Source organism: Xiphophorus hellerii, chromosome 8 (genome assembly GCF_003331165.1).
Source record: "Xiphophorus hellerii strain 12219 chromosome 8, Xiphophorus_hellerii-4.1, whole genome shotgun sequence".
Taxonomy (NCBI): domain Eukaryota; kingdom Metazoa; phylum Chordata; class Actinopteri; order Cyprinodontiformes; family Poeciliidae; genus Xiphophorus; species Xiphophorus hellerii.
The window spans coordinates 5,400,735-5,422,042 of record NC_045679.1 but is presented as its reverse complement, the minus strand read 5'-3'; the positions used below and the strand labels follow the sequence as shown (position 1 = coordinate 5,422,042).

General features: G+C 39.4%; 2 protein-coding genes across 2 annotated transcripts in view; both read left to right on the top strand.

Annotated features, from left to right (window-relative positions):
* The window catches only part of LOC116724451 (NLR family CARD domain-containing protein 3-like), a 42,984-nt gene extending 28,569 nt beyond the window's left edge, over positions 1-14,415 (top strand). The window contains exon 10 of the mRNA XM_032570169.1: positions 13,811-14,415. Within this exon, the coding sequence (XP_032426060.1) occupies positions 13,811-14,337 (527 nt within the window). The 3' untranslated portion in view covers positions 14,338-14,415. The remainder of the gene's footprint in view (positions 1-13,810) is intronic.
* Positions 2,271-21,308, top strand: part of LOC116724470 (NACHT, LRR and PYD domains-containing protein 3-like) — a 53,575-nt gene continuing 34,537 nt past the window's right edge. Inside the window, exon 1 of the mRNA XM_032570188.1 lies at positions 2,271-2,526. The gene's annotated coding sequence lies outside the window, so the exon portion shown is untranslated. The remainder of the gene's footprint in view (positions 2,527-21,308) is intronic.

Below are 21,308 nucleotides of genomic sequence, written 5' to 3'. Positions count from 1 at the left end.
TCAGAAAATACACATCTTCTGTATTGCTTTATAACTTTTTATATGTTGCAGATAGTAAGCTGTTGCTTTTATTGTCTTATTTACAGGACTGAGCATAAAGGGAGACTTGAAGAAATGAACTAGGATGTCAGGGTAACTTTGAGAAAACGGAGTACTGTAGCACTGAGTTTGGGTTCTGAAAGGCAGGTCAGAGTTGAGGTGGACAAATGTTTTACTGCAAGAATGTTGTGATAAATATCACAAACGGAGACAATCCAGGTGCAGGAAGAACATTTACCCATTTGTCCATTTTTTGATCTCATATTTAAGATTTCCTTTTAGTTCCTGTTAAATCATTGGCAGTTGGTCTAACGTTTTCTCATCTCACATTCCCATATTTCTCTCTACCTGGCAGAAAAACAAAAAAACTCTCGGTTATTCATGAGAGACATGACAGTTTGGTGCTTGTTGCCGATGAGCAGGGCCGTGCAGAGACCTATGGAGGGGCAGGGGCTCAAATTTAAAAAATGGCACATTGAACAAAAACTCCGTACAACAACATAGCAACAACCCATATTAATCAAGAATCTAACTGGATCCTACTGTATCATTGCCATCATGTGGGGAAATGCAAAGCAAATATAATCTATATTTTCCCCAACAGGTATAAAGTTTCTGTTTCTGCTGCTGACAGTCCTGGAGGGCTGAGCTGATCTGAGACTGTAGCTGTTAAACAGACCAGAGGAGAGAAGGTCAAAGGTTATGAAGTTATGAAATAAGCAAAATTGCTGCCATTCTACTAATTAAGCCCTAATAATATTTATTTAACCTCTAGAACAATCTGGCTGCAGACTGATCCACCTGGAATCTACCTGGAATCCACCTGGAATCTACCTGGAATCCCCCGGTGGCCCCTGTCAGTCCCCTGATGCTTTGTGGACATTTTGATTCTTTTCATTGTGACATGTTTGGCTTTTTGCTGCAGCTCTAATTATTGCTACAGTTTTTTCTCTGATGTTTATTTTGTGACTCTAAATGGGCCGAATCTTCCTTTAACACTTGAGGTTCTGCAGTAACTTCTATTTACAGCCCAGAACCTCCAGCCCAGATCCTGTCAGCAGCGGCTTTAACCCGCCTGGTAGAAACGTTAAGGAGAAGCAGAGCGAACAGAGAGCAGGTGGTACCGGGTGGTACCAGGTGGTACCAGGTGGTACCAGGTGGTATCAGGTGGTATCAGGTGGTACCGGGGCTTTGATCTGCGTCGCGACTCGCGGTGACAGTCGGTACCGTGTCTTATATCAGGATGTCTGATATAAAGACAGATATTCTTTCTATCTGTCGGTGGACCGACTCAAGCTGCCTGTAGCGAACCGGGCCTTTAGCAGAATGATGAAGTTAAAGTCAGAAGTTTCTCTGCAGCATTTCTGAGTTTAGTGGCGAGGCGGGTTTTGTCCCGCTATTGCAAGGACGATTATGAAAATATAAATAGAAACAGTTTTTCTAACGTCAACATCAGACCTACGTTTTTATTCACAAACCAGTGGATGAAAAAATATTCTTGCCCATAATTTGATAGTTAGAGGACACAGATCCTCCTCCTCCTCACCATGGACCCGGAGTCTGAACAACATGGAGGCTCTGAGAGTCATTATTAGACTGAGGGCAGCCAGACTAGTTTATTTTTACTAAACTATTATATTTAGCTAAATATTATGGCTGAGGGGCACAAACAGGCCTTCTGACATACAAATTAAAAATAAAAAATTTTTAAAAAACTCAAAAAGGGAAGGGGCTCAAGCCCCCCTCGCTCCCCCCCTCTGTACTTGCCTGCCTAAGACCTATTTATACGGTGAGACACCCACTTCCCAAACTGAAATTAATTAACTAATTAAGTGAATTACTAACCAAAGAACCTATTTAAAATAACAAATTAAACAAAAATTCTAACTATAAATCAACTAGAATATAAACAAATAAAAATGAACTAAATAATCTAAATTTTAACTGAAAATAGATAAATAACTCCGACACATAGAAAAAAAACAATGTTCATTTTACTCAAACATTGATGTATAAAAAGTAAAATCAGAGAAACTGGTCATTTTAAGAGGATTCTTAATTTTTTCAAGAGCTGTATTTGGATCATTTAAAAATCACTTAATCTGTTATTAATAACCAGACAATATGCAGGTAAGAGTTTCACCAGCAGAGGGAGACAAACCCCCACTAATGAAGAGTTCAGTTGGTTCCAAGTTAAAAAAGGTTCTGGTTCTGTTGGAGTTGAACAGAACCTGGATCAGCAGAATAACAGCGGATCCAGATTTATGAGAAGTGATTCTGTCTTCAGACGTCAACAGAATAACTTTCCTCTGACTCCCAGTCAGTCTGACCAGTCAGACCAGTCTGGGCTCATTTCTCCTCATAACACTTTCAGTTCAAACTAACCTGTTTATTTGTGGCACCACTCTGGATCTACCGTGGTTCTGTTGGGTCTCAGCTTGTTGTTCAGATATTCTTCATCAACTCTTTGGATAATTTGAACAAACTGTAAGTTTGCTTTGTTTCCTACTTGAACTTTGTCATCAGGATATTCCTGCTTGTTTCTGCTCTCTGATGTTTGGAGAAAATGTTCACTTCTGATTTCAGCTAAAAAACTAAAATCTGCTGTTTGAAGTTCTCTGCTGAACAGCTGGTTTTATTTATTTTCTTCTCTGAACAAACTGATTCTTGGTTTTATTTCCAGGAATCAAACTCTGGTCTCCACCATTAAAGTCAGACAGTCCTGTTGCTTCCTTTCAAAATAAAATAATGTTATTTTTAAAATATGTTTAATTCAGTCGGATTATTAAATAGTTAATATTTGATAGAGAAGATAATCCACTTGTAGAGTTTAATTATTAACTAACTAAAATACTTCCTGTTGTTCAGGTTGAATCAGTGAATGTAAATGTTGCTCCATGTCTCCATCTAGTGGACTGATAGTAGAAGTGCAGCAGCTGATGGCAGCTTCCTCTGCCGCTCTGCTGTCTGACTGCATTCACCTGACACTGATATGAAGCAGAGAAGAAGAGCCAATCAGAGGAGGAGCAGCTGATCTTTTCCCAGCTCTAATGATGTAAAGGATGATCAGAGTTGATGTGCAGATGAATGATGTGTGTTTCCTCTGCAGGTGAAGGTAGAAAGTGTGTGTGAGCTGATGCGAATTCAGCAGCATGGATCAGTGTGAGGACAGAGAGGAGGGAGTCCCTCCCTCTAAAACCACTCTGTGTGGGGAAGATGAGAGCCAGAGCAAAGGTCAGAGGTGAGGTCACCACCTCTAACTGTCCACAGCCCTTTTCACACAGCGTTCACTATATCAGGCCAGAACAGACGTGGTGATGAAGCTGCTGCTGCTCCTCTTTGCTGATTAAGTTTTAATCATCATGTTTCTTTCAGGATCCATCAGAGACGCAAACCAGAACCAGAACCAGAACCTAGCTGTGTGTCCTTTAAGAGCAACTGGTCAAAGGATGTGATCATTTTCTTTAAATCTCCTGGATCTCCACCATCAGAGAGGTGAGCTGTTTCTAACTGCTGTAACTGTTCAGTTTATATCTGTTATTATGACCATCCAATATTAATTTAACACACAAACACAAAAGTCAGAAGTGAGTTTAATTTCTAGATTGATATTTGGATTGTTCTCTAAATCTAAATGTAATTTATTTTCCAGACAGAGTAATGCTGAAAGAAAAAAGGCTTTTATAAATTAATTTTATGATTAAAGTTTCATCTCTGTGGTTCAAACATCATCCAACATAGTGGATTATTAACCATTTACACAGTTAAGATAATAAATATCTCATGTGGATATCTTTCAGAACCAGATGGTCTCTAACTGACACCATAAATAAGCAACTGGGTCATTCTCTGAATTCAGTGCATTTTGTGTCTCACAGGTTTATCTCAAATATTTTCATATAATGCAACCCACATTTTTAAAGAAAACTCAAGTAATGGAAATATCCATGTTTATTGGTAATATAACGTGCAAATATATTTTAATAATTATGTTTTGAAAGATTTGATGGGTTGTTGAAGCGTAGAGATCAGCCAAATGAGCATGTCCCCACTGACCAATGTTAATTTTTCACTGAATATAAAACAAATTAACTAACCAGTAACTGCAACTTATTTGTACCACTTTAAACATTTTAGGTATACTTTAATCTAAATAAAAGAAATATGAAGAAAAATACATGAATTATTTATAAAATATCACTTTTTAATCATGTCCCTCCAGTTGGCGGCGCACGCAGTTGCAGCGGCTCATTGCTCTCTCGGTTGATGCTGTTTGGCTGCTTGTGTGCTTTTGTGTTCCGTCATGTCGGACAAACAAAATATACAGTCGGGACGGTCTCCTGACGATCGTTGCCCGCTACGAACTAGATGTTACAGCTGATTTTCAACGCTTGTTCAATATTCCGGGGGACATAGCGAGGAGCCCCGGCGCGCCGTGGATTACCATCGCAGCAGGGAGGAAGCATCGGCGGCGTAGAGAGAGAAGGCAGAAGCGGTGCTGCAGGGCCGGTGCTATGCCGAGAAATGCATGCCCTGTCGCGGGAGCGCGCATCGCTCTAAACTCTCGCATATTGATGAGAAAACGGACTGAAATATGACCGAAGAGGAAATTTTTGAAGATATTCGTAACATTATCACGTTTCTTAACCATGTAAGCCATAAAACGGCGGGTTTTATTTCGCAGATTAATTGAAATAAATACGGTTTTTACAGCTTTATTGAAACATATGAGTCGAACGTTTTTCAGTCAGCGTCTGATGAAAATGTTCTCCGCAGATGGTTTGAAATTCCCCGATTTTTCTTTTAACACAATGGCTTAAAGCATTACAAAACAGAAGCCCGTTATGTAGAACATTTTATATCATCCTTTACTGTCTAGTCTATTAATGTAGGGGGGATGTATTTTAATTTCTGAGCCTGCCAATATTTGTATCCCCTTTCTATTGTCCTGTTGATATGAAACTTACAGAAGTAGCTCAGAGAACAAGTGTCATTACGTAGAAAAGGTAAAAATCCCTCTTAACTCTTTATTTCTCCATTTTAGCAGGGGATGCATTTTTTGGCAAAGCCTATTATTAGCCTGCCAAAATATGCATGCCCTCTCTATTTTTCCCAAATATTATAATATTGATATAAAACTAATATCAGTAGTTAAGAGAACAAATGTGATTATGTAGAAAAAGTTATTCCACTCATAGCTCTTTATTTCTCCATTTTAGCAGGGGATGCATTTTTTGGCAAAGCCTGTCATTAGCCTGCCAAAATATGCATGCCCCCTCTATTTTTCTCAAATATCATCCTATTGATATAAAACTCATACCAGCAGTTAAGGGAACAAATGTGATTATGTAGAAAATGTTATTTCTTTATTATCGCTATTGCAAGGATACTGAAGGAAATAAATCTGACAATGCATCTTTGCTAAATGTGTGTGAATTGTGAGACAGTTATTTTTTGTTTTTAAGCATATGCACTGACTGATGGCACCTTTTAAATTTCGTTGTCCTTGTGACAATGACAATAAAAATCTATCTATCTCTCTTTTGTTTAACCCTGTAACAGCAGACCAATCCCTCCTTTTTATAAATAATGGTTCAGTCCAATTTCCTCAGCACCCTGGAAGTGACATCACTTACGTTTTTTCCCACTCACACTGTAAAGAGATTTTAGTGTTAATATAGTTTCTTACTGATATTTTATTATTTTTTATCCAAACATTGTCATTGTCAAGCTCAACTTTCAACACTTTTAGGCATGTAAATGATAATTATTGTTGTTTGGGAAAAAGTAAAGAATGATCTTTGAAACACATATTAATTTATTGTTTTCATCATATCATATGTTGCTCCATAACCTAGCTAATGTGGACTTATGGCAACTTTTAGTAAAAATCTTACAATGGGTTCAACCACGTTACTTGATACATTGTTATGATTTTTTTCATAATAACAGCAAATATTAGACTAATATTTGCTGGATTCTATGCAAAGTTTAAAGAATGATTCAAAAACAATAAAAAAGCCTGATTTACTGTTTATTTTAAAGTATATTTTTATGATTTATGAAAAGAGCTTTTACATCAAGTTGCCATATTCTACTTATCAGTCTAATTATTATGATTCAAAATCAAATAAGATATACATTAATATCAAGGGTGAGGTCATCTAAAAGGAACTGGAAGAATTAGTTTAATTATGTTATAGAGTGTTACATGCAGTGGTGGCTGCATGTAGGATTTCCCCCCCCAATTCAGGTTGCTGCTGAGCTCCCGCGGGTTAAGCAGGCCCAGCTGGTTTCACTCTGCCTCTTGATTAGCAGAGTATAAGGCTAGCTGTGAAACTGACTTTCAGGGCCTCTTGGCCAATTGGGAAGCGTGTGTGCTGCAGTTTGTGGTGCTGTGATGGAGGATTTGTCTACTAGAAACTTCCGATCCCACTTAAAGAATAAACCCTTTAACTTTACCCTCCTGGTTTTTGTCTCTTCATTTTCCCCTGGTTTATCTATTGTTACAGCCCCCCTCCAAAACCCCTAGACTGCCTTGGGGATGTAACATAGAGTTTTACTCATAGAGGAATGAAATTGTCCTGTTATGGGGTTGAATTTAAAGCAACCTAAGTAACAAAGAAATTCTTAATACTGTTTGGGATTTCATGAATAAGGTGGGGAGACATATTTTCCTGGAGGTTTAAAGAGTCTTTCAATAGATGCAGTGATCAAAAACACAATTTATTGTGGTATATTTTTAAGTAATCTGAGACGCCAAAATGTATCGAATTCAGAGAATCACCCAATTACTGCTGATGAATAACGGGGACAAAAATGACCCATAATGAACTCACTTTTCAATCAAGACACAGAAACTATCATGTTGACATGACCTTTGACCCACAAACATTTAACTGCATTTTCTTCTGTTTAGCATCAACTTAATTTTTCCAAATGAAACAGACTCACTTATTTAATCATATTAATATTAACACAGAAACACAAAGGCAGAAGTAAATTTCTGATAGTAGATGGGGGAAAAGCTGCAGAAAACATGTTCAAGGTTAAGGGAAAAAGCAAGTTTTGTCTTTCACACAGTTTAACAAATTCCTCCTCTCTGTGGTGAGAACACTAAACGTTTAAATGAAAAACAATTTAGTAAAACTACTAATGTAAGAATGATAACAAAACATAATTGTACCAATTTCATTTCTAGGTTTATATTTGGATTAGTCTGTAAGTCTGATTAAACACAGATTAATGCTGAAAGACAAAGAGGACCCCACATGGACACACACTCACATATCTCACACCTCCTCCATGTCCACATCACCTCAGATCTAGTCATCAGAACCTCATGGTTGTCCCACACTGTCCTGTAGACCTGTGTGGACAGAGCCTTCACTTCCACTGTCCCCAAGCTCTGGGAAACTGTCTCCACCAGCATCAGATCTAATGACAGTTTGGACTGTTTGAAGTCCAAGTTCAGCATCAACCTTTTAAAATGTCTTCTGTGTGATTTTGGTGTTACTGCTCTTCATCCTTGTAGTTCATCTTTCTCTTTTTAACTTCACTCCATTTTGTTCATATGATGCTCCGTTTTTCTGCTTCAAGTACATTTAATGTGAAAGTCTTGGTGATTTCATCTCTGAATGCTGCTGGATGAATATTTCCTGACTTCCTAATTGTTCCTGGTTCCTCCACAGAGTGGACCAGCAGAGCTCAGAGGTTCCCAGTTGTCCGTCTGCCCAGAAGCATCAAACACAGCTGGACTCCATATTTATGGTCTGTACATGAACAACAACTTTTCCAAGCATTCTGTTCACAGTCATCTCCATGCTGCACTTTGAAGACCAGAGGAGTGTCAGTCTGTCAAACATCCATCTGGTGTTTGGCTCCATGATTTCAGTCTGATGTTTCCTTCATCTATTATTCTATTCTAGACGCTGGAGGACAATATTGTCACTTTTGTGAAGAAAGAACTGAAGAAGATCCATAAGATTCTGAGTCCAGATTACCCAGAATGCTCAAAGAGTCAGAAAGATGATGATAAGGTGTTGAAAGGTGAGGATGAAGATGAAGAGCAGAGGAGGAGCAGCAGAGAGGCAGTGATGAAGATCACACTGAACTTCCTGCGGAGGATGAAGCAGGAGGAGCTGGCTGACCATCTGGAGAGCAGTAAGAGGATTTCTTCAAAGGTTTAACCTGATGGATAAATCACACATTTACTGAAATTTGAAGAGATGGAATCACATTTATGCAAAACGTCTTGAGAATCTGATTTTATTTAGTTCTTGATTTTACTTTTTGTCTTATTTTAGAACATCTTGCTGCAGTTTGTCAACATCAACTTAAATCTGGTCTGAAGAAGAAGTTCCAGTCTGTGTTTGAGGGGATTGCTAAAGCAGGAAGTCCAACCCTTCTGAACCAGATCTACACAGAGCTCTACATCACAGAGGGAGGGACTGGAGAGGTCAATGATGAACATGAGGTCAGACAGATTGAAACAGCATCCAGGAAACCACACAGACCAGAAACCACAATCAGACAAGAAGACATCTTTAAAGTCCCACCTGGAAGAGATCAACCAATCAGAACAGTGATGACAAAGGGAGTGGCTGGCATTGGGAAAACAGTCCTAACACAGAAGTTCACTCTGGACTGGGCTGAAGACAAAGCACACCAGAACATCCAGTTCATATTTCCATTCACGTTCAGAGAGCTGAATGTGCTGAAGGAGAAAAAGTTCAGCTTGGTGGAACTTGTTCATCATTTCTTTAGTGAAACCAAAGAAATCTGCAGCTTTGAACACTTCCAGGTTCTGTTCATCTTTGATGGTCTGGATGAGAGTCGACTTCCTCTGGACTTCCACAACAAGAAGATCCTAACTGATGCTACAGAGTCCACCTCAGTGGACATTCTGCTGACAAACCTCATCAGGGGGAAACTGCTTCCCTCTGCTCTCCTCTGGATAACCACACGACCTGCAGCAGCCAATCAGATCCCTCCTCAGTGTGTTGGCATGGTAACAGAGGTCAGAGGGTTCAATGACCCACAGAAGGAGGAGTACTTCAGGAAGAGATTCAGAGATGAGAAACAGGCCAGCAGGATCATCTCCCAGATGAAGACATCACGAAGCCTCCACATCATGTGCCACATCCCAGTCTTCTGCTGGATCACTGCTACAGTTCTGGAGGATGTGTTGGAGACCAGAGAGGGAGGAGAGCTGCCCAGAACCCTGACTGAGATGTACATCCACTTCCTGGTGGTTCAGACCAAAGTGAAGAAGGTCAAGTATGATGGAGGAGCTGAAACAGATCCACACTGGAGTCCAGAGACCAGGAAGATGATTGAGTCTCTGGGAAAACTGGCTTTTGATCAGCTGCAGAAAGGAAACCTGATCTTCTATGAATCAGACCTGACAGAGTGTGGCATCAATATCAGAGCAGCCTCAGTGTACTCAGGAGTGTTCACACAGATCTTTAAAGAGGAGAGAGGTCTGTACCTGGACAGGGTGTTCTGCTTCATCCATCTGAGTGTTCAGGAGTTTTTGGCTGCTCTTCATGTTCATCGGACCTTCATCAAACCTGGGGTCAACTTGATGGAAGAAAGATCTCAGAAGTCTTCATTATTTAATAAACCTAAGCTAAAGGTTCTCCATCAGAGAGCTGTTGACCAGGCCTTACAGAGTCCAAATGGACACCTGGACTTGTTCCTCCGCTTCCTCCTGGGACTTTCACTGCAGACCAATCAGAGACTCCTAAAAGGTCTGCTCACACAGACAGGAAGTAGTTCACAAACTAATCAGGAAACAGTTCAGTACATCAAGGAGAAGATCAATGAGAATGTGTCTGCAGAGAAAAGCATCAATCTGTTCCACTGTCTGAATGAACTGAATGATCGTTCTCTAGTGGAGGAGATCCAACAGTCTCTGAGTTCAGGAAATCTATCCACAGATAAACTGTCTCCTGCTCAGTGGTCAGCTCTGATCTTCATCTTACTATCATCAGGAAAAGATCTGGATGTGTTTGACCTGAAGAAATACTCTGCTTCAGAGGAGGTTCTTCTGAGGCTGCTGCCAGTGGTTAAAGCCTCCAACAAAAGTATGTAAGGACACAGATTGTTAATTCAGTTATTTTTGATAGAAATATGCTAATGATGAGGTAAATATATATATATTCATGTTTCAGTTTATATATTGGTGCATTGTCTCTTCAAAGTGTCTCACTGGGGGGGATGTGTAAAGGAGACCGAACCAATTCACAACAAAAGGCAACATAAATATGTGCAAAATAAAATAGTTCCTTCAATCTTTCAAAACAGAACATAAATGACTGGAAAGTAAAATATTTTTTGAAGAATTGTTTAATAACAGATTTTTCTCCCTGTCTCCTCAGACTGAGTGACTGTAACCTCTCAGAGAGAAGCTGTGAAGCTCTGTCCTCAGTTCTCAGCTCCCAGTCCTCCAGTCTCAGAGAACTGGACCTGAGTAACAACAACCTGCAGGATTCAGGAGTGAAGCTTCTCTCTGCTGGACTGAAGAGTCCAAACTGCAACCTGGAAACTCTCAGGTAACTCTGGGCACTTGACAAATTGCTGCATCTTAGGAGCAAAAAGAAACATTATTACAGATCCCAGCAGTTGCTTGGCTTTCTTATTTATTCCACATGTTACCCATCCATCCATCCATCCATCCATCCATCCATCCATCCATCCATCCATCCATCCATCCATCCATCCACCATCCATCAGTTCAGACCTTGGGTTCTACCTCAATGTTCTCATCATGTGATGAATTGTGTGTCTGCAGCTTATCAGGCTGTTTGGTCTCAGAGGAAGGCTGTGCTTCTCTGGCCTCAGCTCTGACCTCCAACCCCTCCCATCTGAAAGAGTTGGACCTGAGCTACAATCATCCAGGAGACTCAGGAGTGAAGCTGCTGTCGGCTGGACTGAAGGATCCACACTGGAGACTGGAAGCTCTCAGGTATGGAGGAACCTGCTGCAGGAGCAGAGAAGGTCTGATAGAGGAGGAAGAGGGAGAAATGTCTTTAGTCAGTCTGCTGGGAAACATTTAGTTTGAAGCTGAATGTTTAATTTGATAATTAAATATTTAGACTCCTCATCTGGAGGCAGAGATCATTACCCAGTTTTCTGGAATATTCTCCAGACTAAGAACGGCTCACATGGAAAATTAAAGAGTGGGATGGGTTTAATAGTTTAATAGGGATTCTGACTAAATTAATAAAAGAAGTTCAGTTAGATTTCCATGATGATCTACTGATGGCAGAAAGGACTTTAAAACAATATTTGATGGAGCTCCAGACCAATCAGCCCCAAGAAGCAAAGATGAGAAGAAAAGTAACTCCATGTTGGTCAGATGGATGTTTAAAAGTTATGGGAGAGAAAAATAAATAACTTTAGATTTTAAACAAAACTCACAACTTTCAGGATTTAATAAAATATAAATTACATAAAAAGTGAAGAAAACTATTGATGAGGCAAAGAAAGAAAGTGAGAATTTTAACAGTTTCATCCATTTAGTAGTTTGATCTCCACCAGGGGGCGACATCTGGAAAATGATCCAAAGAATGAAAGGAATCAGGAGAGAATGGAAATCCCTTGTTTTCCAGAGGAAATGAAGAATTGCAGTGAATGATGGTGAAAAAGTAGAATTGTGCTCTGTTGACTGTGGTAGAAATTAAAAACAATAATAAGACCTTTTAGACAGATCCAAGAAAAGACTAATGTGTTTAGGTTTTCAGTAGTTGGGAAAGCTTTTGGGATTGTTCAATAAAGTTTGTGAAAAATTCCCAACGTCTTGGAAAAAGGCAGAGACCCTTCATGTTGGAAAACCAGGGAAATATCCATCCGACCAATCAGATTCCAGATCCACAGCTCTGACGTCACATTTAGGATAAATAATGGAATCGTAATAAGAGAAAGAAAAACATTTTATTGATAAAGTAGGGGGATTATATCAGCCCATCAGATGGTTTAGAAGAGGGAGAGGAAGCATCATGGGACTGCAGAGGTCCTTCAGCTGATCCTGGTTGTTGGGACAAGAACTTTGTTACTGAACTTAAGGACATTTTTCATGTTTCTGTACGTAAGTAGATTTAATGGTGGGAACTTTTACTCCACTACATTTTACAGTATCTGTACTTTATTCTTCACTACATTTCTATAAAGCGTTGCGTTACAAGTTACATCCAAGTCGCTTTGCGCTTTTTGATTGGTTGGTTAGTTTGAAAGTAATCAATGATTCTGGTGCCGCCTTTGCCTCCCTGATATCATGAACTGCTAGCTTTCAAAAATTCACCATCAAATCGGAAAAACATATCGAGGAAAGTTAAGCTGCTAAACGCTGTCTGAGTTTTGGGTGTTAAACTGATTTAGGTTAGAGAAGTTTTATGTAATCTTACCAAGCTTCTAGTTTAAATCGACTGCAATAAATAAAACAATTAAATAGTTGTAAGCAGCTGAACTGGCAGTAACATTGATTACTGCGGTCGGGGCGCATGGAGCGCAGCGTCTCCTGCCATGAATGTCCCAGTAACGTTAAACTCCTCCACATCCTGGTTACTGAGTTAATGTGAATAATCTCCATCTCATATTTACATTTACAGTCATATTCAATAAATTAGAATATTGGTTCCCATGAGGCTCGTTTGTCAGGTTTTAAAACAACTTCAGCAGATATTAAACATATTTTTCATGCTGTTTTACTTTTACTCAAGCAAAAATGTTAATGTGGTTCTTTTACTAGAGAACATTTTTGTCTGTTTATTTGTACTTTTACTTCAGTACATTGTTTGAGTTCTTTCTCCACCTCTGGTGAACAGCCAGTAGGTGGCGCTAGAGTCAGGAGGAGGCAGCCTCTTTCACAAGCCATTACTGCAGCTGCTGGATTCAGGATGCTGTTTCTTCTTCTTGGTCTCATTGTAAATGTGTGCAGCAGCGCCACCTGGTGGTGTTGGTTGGTAGAGGAAGTGCTGAAAGGTTGGAGGTGTTTGTCAGAGGTGTGTGATGATGGAAGCCTCTCCCTGGTTTGTGAGTCTGAGCTCAGAGATCAAATCTTTGATTCTTGTTGAACTCTTTGTTGAATGTGATGCAGCTTCTCCTTTTTAATGTTTGTATTTCTGGATATTACAGTGAGGCCACAGCAGGTTTTCAGCAGCAGGGCTGTTTAGTGTTTCATTCCTTCATCTGTGTGTGGGAGTGTGGATGGAACAGGTATCCAGGTGTTGTGTCAGAGTTTAGATTGATTGTATTTTAATGCTGATTATTAAATCAGGTTGAGCTTCCAGAAATGTTTCCTTAGTTTCCTGATGTCCTTTTAGGCTTCAGTGAGTTTCTTCAGGTTGTTACTGAGGGATTTCCTTTCTCCTCTCTGTTGGAGCTTTTCCTGTGTTTGGAGAAATGAGTTGTGCTGCAGCAGCACCAACTGTCCTTCCTACATCCACTGCAGTTTGCAATCCAAATGTTGGACTGTTCCTGTCTCAGTGGAGGACAATGTGTGTCTGAGAGACATGTAATGTCCATGTTTGCTGCTGAAAGAGACTGATGGTCTGACCCCCCTCCTCCTTTCAGGGTGGAGCCTGCTGGAGGCCGATTCTTGACACCAGGTCCATGGAGATGTAAGTGTGTTTTTCATCTGATTCATGACAACAAAGCAGCTCACATTCAACCATCTTCAAACTGTCACATCACTCATTCAGGAGTCATCATCAAAGTGTCAATAAATGATCAATAACTGCAGCTGGATTGTGTTTGTTCTCTCCATCAGATTCCTGTCAACTCACCATCGACACAAACACAGTGAACAGAAAACTCAAACTGTCTGAAGACAACAGGAAGGTGACACATGTAAAGGAGCTTCAGTCATATCCTGATCATCCAGACAGATTTTATAACTGGTCTCAGCTGCTGTGTAGAACTGGTCTGACTGGTCGCTGTTACTGGGAGGTCGAGTGGAGAGGAGATGTTGAGATATCAGTGAGTTACAGAAGAATCAGGAGGAAAGGACACAGTAGAGACTGTTTGTTTGGATGGAATAATCATTCCTGGAGTCTGAGATGCTCTGATGATGGTTACACTGTCTGGCACAATAACATAGAAACTCGTCTCTCCTCCTCCTCTGTCTCTAACAGAGTAGCAGTGTATGTGGACTGTCCTGCTGGCATTCTGTCCTTCTACAGAGTTTCCTCTGACTCACTGATCCTCCTCCACACCTTCAACACCACATTCACTGAACCTCTGATTCCTGGATTTGGGGTCTGGTCCATTTCTGGTTCCTCAGTGTTTCTGTGCTGAGTTGAGTCTAAAGAGTCTAAAGATTTTCCTCCTGTCAGAGAAACTCTCTCACTGTTGAACAGATAGTTCAGTCTCTACAATCTATTTCTTGGTGAAACAATTCTGATTGAGTCCTTGGAAACTTTTTCTTCTTCCAGTCCTTTAAATATGGAAGCTGGGATTATTCCAGGATTATTCCAGGATTATTCCAGGATCCTCATGTTTTCCTGTCTGTTTCCAGTCAAAGCTTCACACTGAATATCAAGATGTTGTTTCTCTTATTTTTTCCTTTCATTCATCAGATTTCATTGAAATGTTGATCAGTTTTTCTCAATCACTGATCATTTTCTGTTTCTATCGGCTCCTATTTTTCTCAACATGTCAGATTTGAATATTAAATCTTCCTTTTGTAAATTTGCTGCAGTTTTTCTTCATGTGTTTTAAATAAAAACATTTTCTTCAGCATTTGGTTCATTTGCTGCTCATTCTGTTCTTTTCCTGATCAAATTTAAATATTTGCATTAAAAAGATTTTTTCATCAACTCTGCCTTTCAGAAAGTCCTGATTTAAAGTAAAACATTCCCATCCCATGAAGGTCAGAGGTCAATGCTTTGAAGCCTAAAGTGGGAAAATCTTCATATTTTCTGTTTCATTCAGAACTTCTACCTGAAACTCAGAACCTGCAGAACATTTTTCTCTTTGGAGGAAAAATCCCAGGAACTGGAAGATCAGAGCAGAATGAAAACTGGAGATCAGTGTTGGACAGAAAAGGTCTGATCGCTGCATCTCTGCTATATTTTACATTTAAATCTGATAACAAAAAGTAAACCTGTTTTTAGTGAATAAACCAACATGGATATGACCCGCCACAGCGCCAACGTGGGCCACACCTGATTCAACCCAAACCGGAAAATAAAGGATAGAAAAGAAGAAAAGAAGTTAGAAAGTTTAAAAATAGATGGAAAAAACTTTGTAAATATATTCTAACAAGTGATTTAATTATCTGTTTTTGTATCTTTTAATGTATAAAACTGTATAAAAAAGGTGTAAATGGTTAAAAATCTTCAGAATGAGCCAATTTTTAACCTGATTAATCATCACAATAATTCTTTGTTGGACCATCGCTACGCGGTACTGAGGGGGAAACTTTAAAAAAGTTTTAATGTAACTTTCTCTATGTCCTAACATGAGATAATCTGAGAGAACAAATGGAGTTCCTCTGCCTCCTCCCTGTGTTCTGCTGAATTACTCTACTGGGTCAGAAACAAGCCATCAGAACCAGAACAATTAGCCATGAGCCTGCAAGTATTGGACATGTTTTTGTCTAAATGAGGTGATTTTATGGCTCCATTTTGTCAGATCACATAGTAGCATTTCTACCTAAAGCCAAACATTAACAGCCAATCCATGTGATCGGTATCTGTGATCGGCAGTGATCGGACCTCATGGTGATCAGAACCGGCAGGAAAAACCCTGATGGGAGCGTCTCTACCCAGGAGTAATATGATGGTTTAGAAGTTCATTGAAATCTTTTCCATTTTGAAAGAAGCTCACATTTGGGGAACTTGTGAATGATTACATTATTTATCATACTTGGTTCTGCTTAAAATAATTCAATTCAACTGAATTATTCTATTGTCATTATTGTTCTTACATTTGGGAGATTGAACATTTCTGTTTTTATTAAGTTTTTAAAATAAAACTTTAAAAAGTTCAGAAAATAAAATCAATCTACTGAACATTCTGATTTTATGAGGATCTGTTTGAAATGTTTGTTACAAAGTTGATTACTGCATTAATTTTTATATGAATTAAATTGGTGTGTTTAATTTGTGTTTTTTGTAATGTACTGTTACTGGATGTAAGACTATTTTTATTTTTTAAAGGATTTTGACCCGTTTACTGGCCGACATTTATTCTATAAATCATTTGGTGACCAATTAAAAAGTAAATGTATTGAACTAAAAATGGAATATCTAATTTCTGGAGCAGAAATATTAATCACTAATACAGTTTCCTCAAGTGACTGGAGTTTATTTATTTTTAACACAGTTTGATGAAATGGTGAAGAAAAATATAAGACAATTATAAATGGAACTGGTTCATTTTTGGGGAAAAACTGTCATAATTGTCAGAAAAATACAAAGACAATTAAAAACTTTGTTTTTAAACAACTTCAGTAAAATTAAACTTATAAAAAATGTTTAATAAATGATGGAAAATACTTTATTTTAAGATAAATCACGGTCGCACCACATGACATTTTTTAAGACCACAGCCGAATCATATTGATAAAAAACCTGTGAAAACGTCTCATTTTAATTTTTAATTATAATTTCTGTGTGCACAACATTTCAAATGTTCTAATAATTGCAATGGATAAACATATTTTTAAATGTTTAATTTCCCCTGATGGAAATCCTGATACGTCAACGACCCTGAAACAGACGTTCCTCCAAAATCTCAGTGATTTCCTTTTCTTTCAGTCTTGCATCCACATCAGCAGAAAGAGGTTTTGAAAGCACTGAAATATCATCAGTAGCAATAATTTCAGCATGTAAAAGCTCAAATCTGACTTCATCTAGTTGAGTATCAAGTCCTTGAATGGGAGGTTTTAGACTCCTGGGTAGTTTGAGCAGTGAATGTAACAAACAGCCATTGATAGAAAAAGCTGCTGTTCCTGTAAATGAAGTCAACATGACAGTTTGATTTGATATGTCAGCCTCCTCTCCATCAGTAGAAGAGGCTACTGATGGATCTGATGATCCAGAGCAGTGCTTGCTTCAGAGTCAATACATTTAATCAGGTGGGATTTTCCACTTCCTGCTCCACCGTTGACATAGAAGTAAAATGGATGAGGGTTCAAAGCACAGAAACACTGAATACACCAGTCTCTTACTGCATAGAACACACAGGCCTGGTTCTGGTTCTGGTTCTGATCAATTGTGCGTAACACAGCTGGATCAATTGAAGGCTGTTCCCTGATGACTCTGACTTCTGTTCCAGCATCAGACTGATGACTGTAGTCGGGGGCAATATCCTGTTCTTTGTCCTCATCAGAATATCTCTCAGATTCTCATCACACTGTAATCTTACAGCTTCAGATTCAGGAGCAAGAATCCACCATTCATCAATCACATTGTCTCTGTTTTGTTCTCCTTCTTCCACTGCACTCTGAATCTCCTCACAAAAGTTTCTCATATTTGTCTGTCTGTCTTAATGCTTTTCACAGACTCAATGTCCTCAGAACAAGGAAGTTGTATGCAGCCAGAATAGTAGAAGAACTGATAGGTTTGGGACCATCATAATGTTGAAATAATAATAGTGCTGACTGAATACCAAAATGAATTAGCGGCATTTTAATGCTGGCTGAAAAAAAGAGCCAAACAGGCAGACAAGAAGGTGAAATCAGTGACAAACAGGTCTCCACAGCAGAGAGATGGATTACGGCACTCTTCCTCCTCCTCCTCCTCCTCCTCCTCCTCCTCCTCCTCCTCCTCCTCCTCCTCATCCTCCACCACCTCAACTGAGTTCTGATGGGTCGGTTCAGATGGTCTCTGAAGATCAGACACCAGAACAGAGGCGGATCAGAACCAAAGCCAGCAGCTCTGCTGAAGCTCAGGAGAACTCTGAGTCCAGATGTGGACCCTGGTCTCCTCCAGAACCTCCTCTGTTCTGCTGTGGAGGAACTGTGTGGCTTCAGTTCTGCAGCAGGACCTTCTCAGCTGCAGCAGAAGAAGAAAGGACTTCCTGTGTTCAGGTTGGATAGAAACCTGGATATTTTTCTAGCTTGTGGCTCTGCTTCCAGCGTAGATGTTCTCCAGGGTTCTGATCTGGATCTAGTGGACTGTAGAGCTCATCAGGTTTCCTCTCATCCGCTTTGAGATCTTCAGCCTCCTTTAGATTCAACCTGAAGCTTCTTCTGACGGAGCTGCAGCTAATATTTAGCATGATGTTTATTATTCTAGCCTCAGTGTTCTGTTCTTCATGTGACTCCACTGAATCCAACTCTGATGTCGTCCACTTCAGAAGTGATGAAGATCCATTTTTCTTTCTCTTCCTGCTCATTTCTTTCCAAAGCTCCCATTTTTTCCAGGAGGATCTTCAATGTTCTCCAGCTCTCTTTAGATGATGAAGGAACTCAGACTGACTCCACCCGGCTGGTGCTCCAAGTGAGCAGAAACAAACAAACCCTAAAGTCGTCCCTGCAGACCAGCTTTAGATTTGGATCAACTGAACATCAAGCTTCAGTAACGTCTCAGTTAAAGTTTGTTTTCCAGATCTGAGGTCAGAAAGTTCTGGTTTCCATCATGTCCCAGTTCTTAGTTCTGCTTTTTTCTGCTTCTTTTTCTCCACTGTCCACCTAACAGAGACAAGAGGATTAAAATGCTTCATAGAAACGTTCTCAGATCTCAGATCCTCATTGAACCTGATGTCTGTAGTTTTAGTCAGAAGCTCTCCCAGATGTTCCAGATGAGAAGATCTGAGCATCTGGTTTGGTTGATCCAGAAGGTTCTGGACTCATCCAGAAACCCAGAACAACTGGACTCCAGTCACACCTTAAACAGAACATTCTGCTTCTAAATCCAGACTGGACCGCTTGATTTCTTTGGACCTGAAACACACTGTTATCCTTTACTGTATTTTCTACAGTTAAATACCACAAAATGCCCAGTAAAACTACCATAAGACATCTTTACAAGTAGTTACTGTAATTTGCATTGCATTATGGGTATAGTACATAGTATTACAGTAACTTACTGTATGTTTTGAATTTGCAGTAATTTACTGTTTACACATTACAGTAGTGGTACTGTACTTATAATATACAGTAAGAATTATATTTGATTCCCAACGGTCATCATACACTGTTAGCCTTTGCTGTATTTATTACAGTTAAATACCACAAAATGCCCAGTAAAACTACCATAAATAGGGTGACCATATTTTCAGTTGGGAAAACCAGGACACGTTGTAGCGAGGGGGGGTCTGAAAGCGGGGAAACTCTTTTGTAAATAGTAGGTAAACATACATTTGCGCTTTCGTATGTTGTTTTCGTACTGACAGCCACGCTATCTATCTTCTGATTAAGAACAGGGCTGCCCGCACTGACGCGGCTCAGGGATTACGTCACACGCAGGGCCGTGCGCAGTGCCCTAGTGCCTGTAAATATAATGGTCCAATGAAGGTAATTTAAAAAAACAGGACATTTCCTCACTTTCTAAAAAAACCCCGGGACGCCCGGGACAGGACGTGAAATACGGACATGTCCCGGGAAATACGGACGTTTGGTCACCCTACCATAAGACATCTTTACAAGTAGTTACTGTAGTTTGCATTGCATTATGGGTATAGTACATAGTATTACAGTAATTTACTGTATGTTTTGAATTTGCAGTAATTTACTGTTTACACATTACAGTAGTGGTACTGTACTTATCATATACAGTAAGAATTATATTTGATTTCCAACGGTCATCATAGCTGCTTCATCGTGGTTCCCTGTTTCTGTATTTTTACTCCTTTAGTGGTTAACATATTTTTAAGGCAAAAAGAGAGCATGTACTTTTGTTTTTTTCACATCCTAGCTAACATTAACATGCAGTTTATCTAGCTACGTCATCAAGCGTGGCTTCGCTTCCAACTGTTTTCTGATGACGTTTGTTTTAAACTCCGAAGCTTTTTCTCTCCAAGTGCAAGTGCAGCTCTGTCTCCGTGCTGTGGGCTCACACTGCTTCAGCTCTTCAAGACAGGTAAAAAACCACTTCTTAGAAAACTGTTTGAAGCCAAAGCCTAGTCTGGAAATGTACATTTTAGATGGAGTTAACGTAACTTATAGCATCATGCTATAATGCTATAACTTAGCATTATAGCATGAGCTCGTTTGTGCTGGTTAGCCTGGTAAAATAACGTTACCTTTACTAACTCTGGTGTTTTATATAACTGGCATATTGCAACCTTATAAGTTACGTGTCTGTAAATGAGGTGAAAGAAAGGAAAATATGATGGTGTTACTTTTTGAGCTGGTTCGGAATTAACGTTAGCAAAGGTGCTAATTTTACCGCTGAAGGTTTTAGCTTGACTTTTACCGCTTAATCTTCCTCGGGCGGCTTTGGGTTGAGATTAGCTCAGTGCTGAGTGTCTGTTAGCATTGTTGTTACATCCTTTGTCGAACAATATAACCTTAACTGATAATTGATCCCCCCCTTCTCTTTTTTTTTTTTACATCTAATGACTGTTCATTTGTTTAAACCATGATCTTGCAGATGTTAAAAGTGCAGATTAGCTACGTAGGTCAGCAAGGATGAATTTCTAACTTTGTTCTTTTTTTTCTTTTCTTCAGATGACCTTTTTTTTTTAACTCCTAAGCTTTTTCCCTCCAAGTGGCTGTGCAGTTCTGTCCTGCTGACTGCTAACATAGCTTCAACTCTTCAAAAGACAAGACAACAGGTAAAAAGACAGCTCTTCAAACATATTTGAAGCCACAAAATAGTCTGGAAATGTAGAGGAGCAGCTAACCTAATCTATAACTTTGAGCTTGCTACAGCTGGTTAGCCTGCTAAAGTACCATTACATCTCCAACATAGTGTATAAGAGTCTGTAAATGAGGACAAAGGTGAAAAACATTAAAGTAGTTTCTGTTATTTTTTGAGTTGGTTCAGCCACAGTGGCAGGTGGACAAAAAAGTTAATTTCCAACCCTGGTTACACCTAAGGACTGTTCACATGTTTAAACCATGCTCCTGTAAATTTAAAGTTAAGTCAGTACTAACAGGTGCAACTATGTACAGGTGTAAATTCTGCAGCATTTGTACTTCAGAATTTACAGAATTTTGTAGTCATGTGAAGAAACATCAACACACAGCTAATTATCGGTTTGCATGTGGAATAGAGCAATGTCCTGCTTCCTTCAGAACATTTTCTGCATTCAGGTCCCACATGCACAGGAGTCACCACCATTGCAGAAGTCAGACTGAACACTTGTGGAATGTA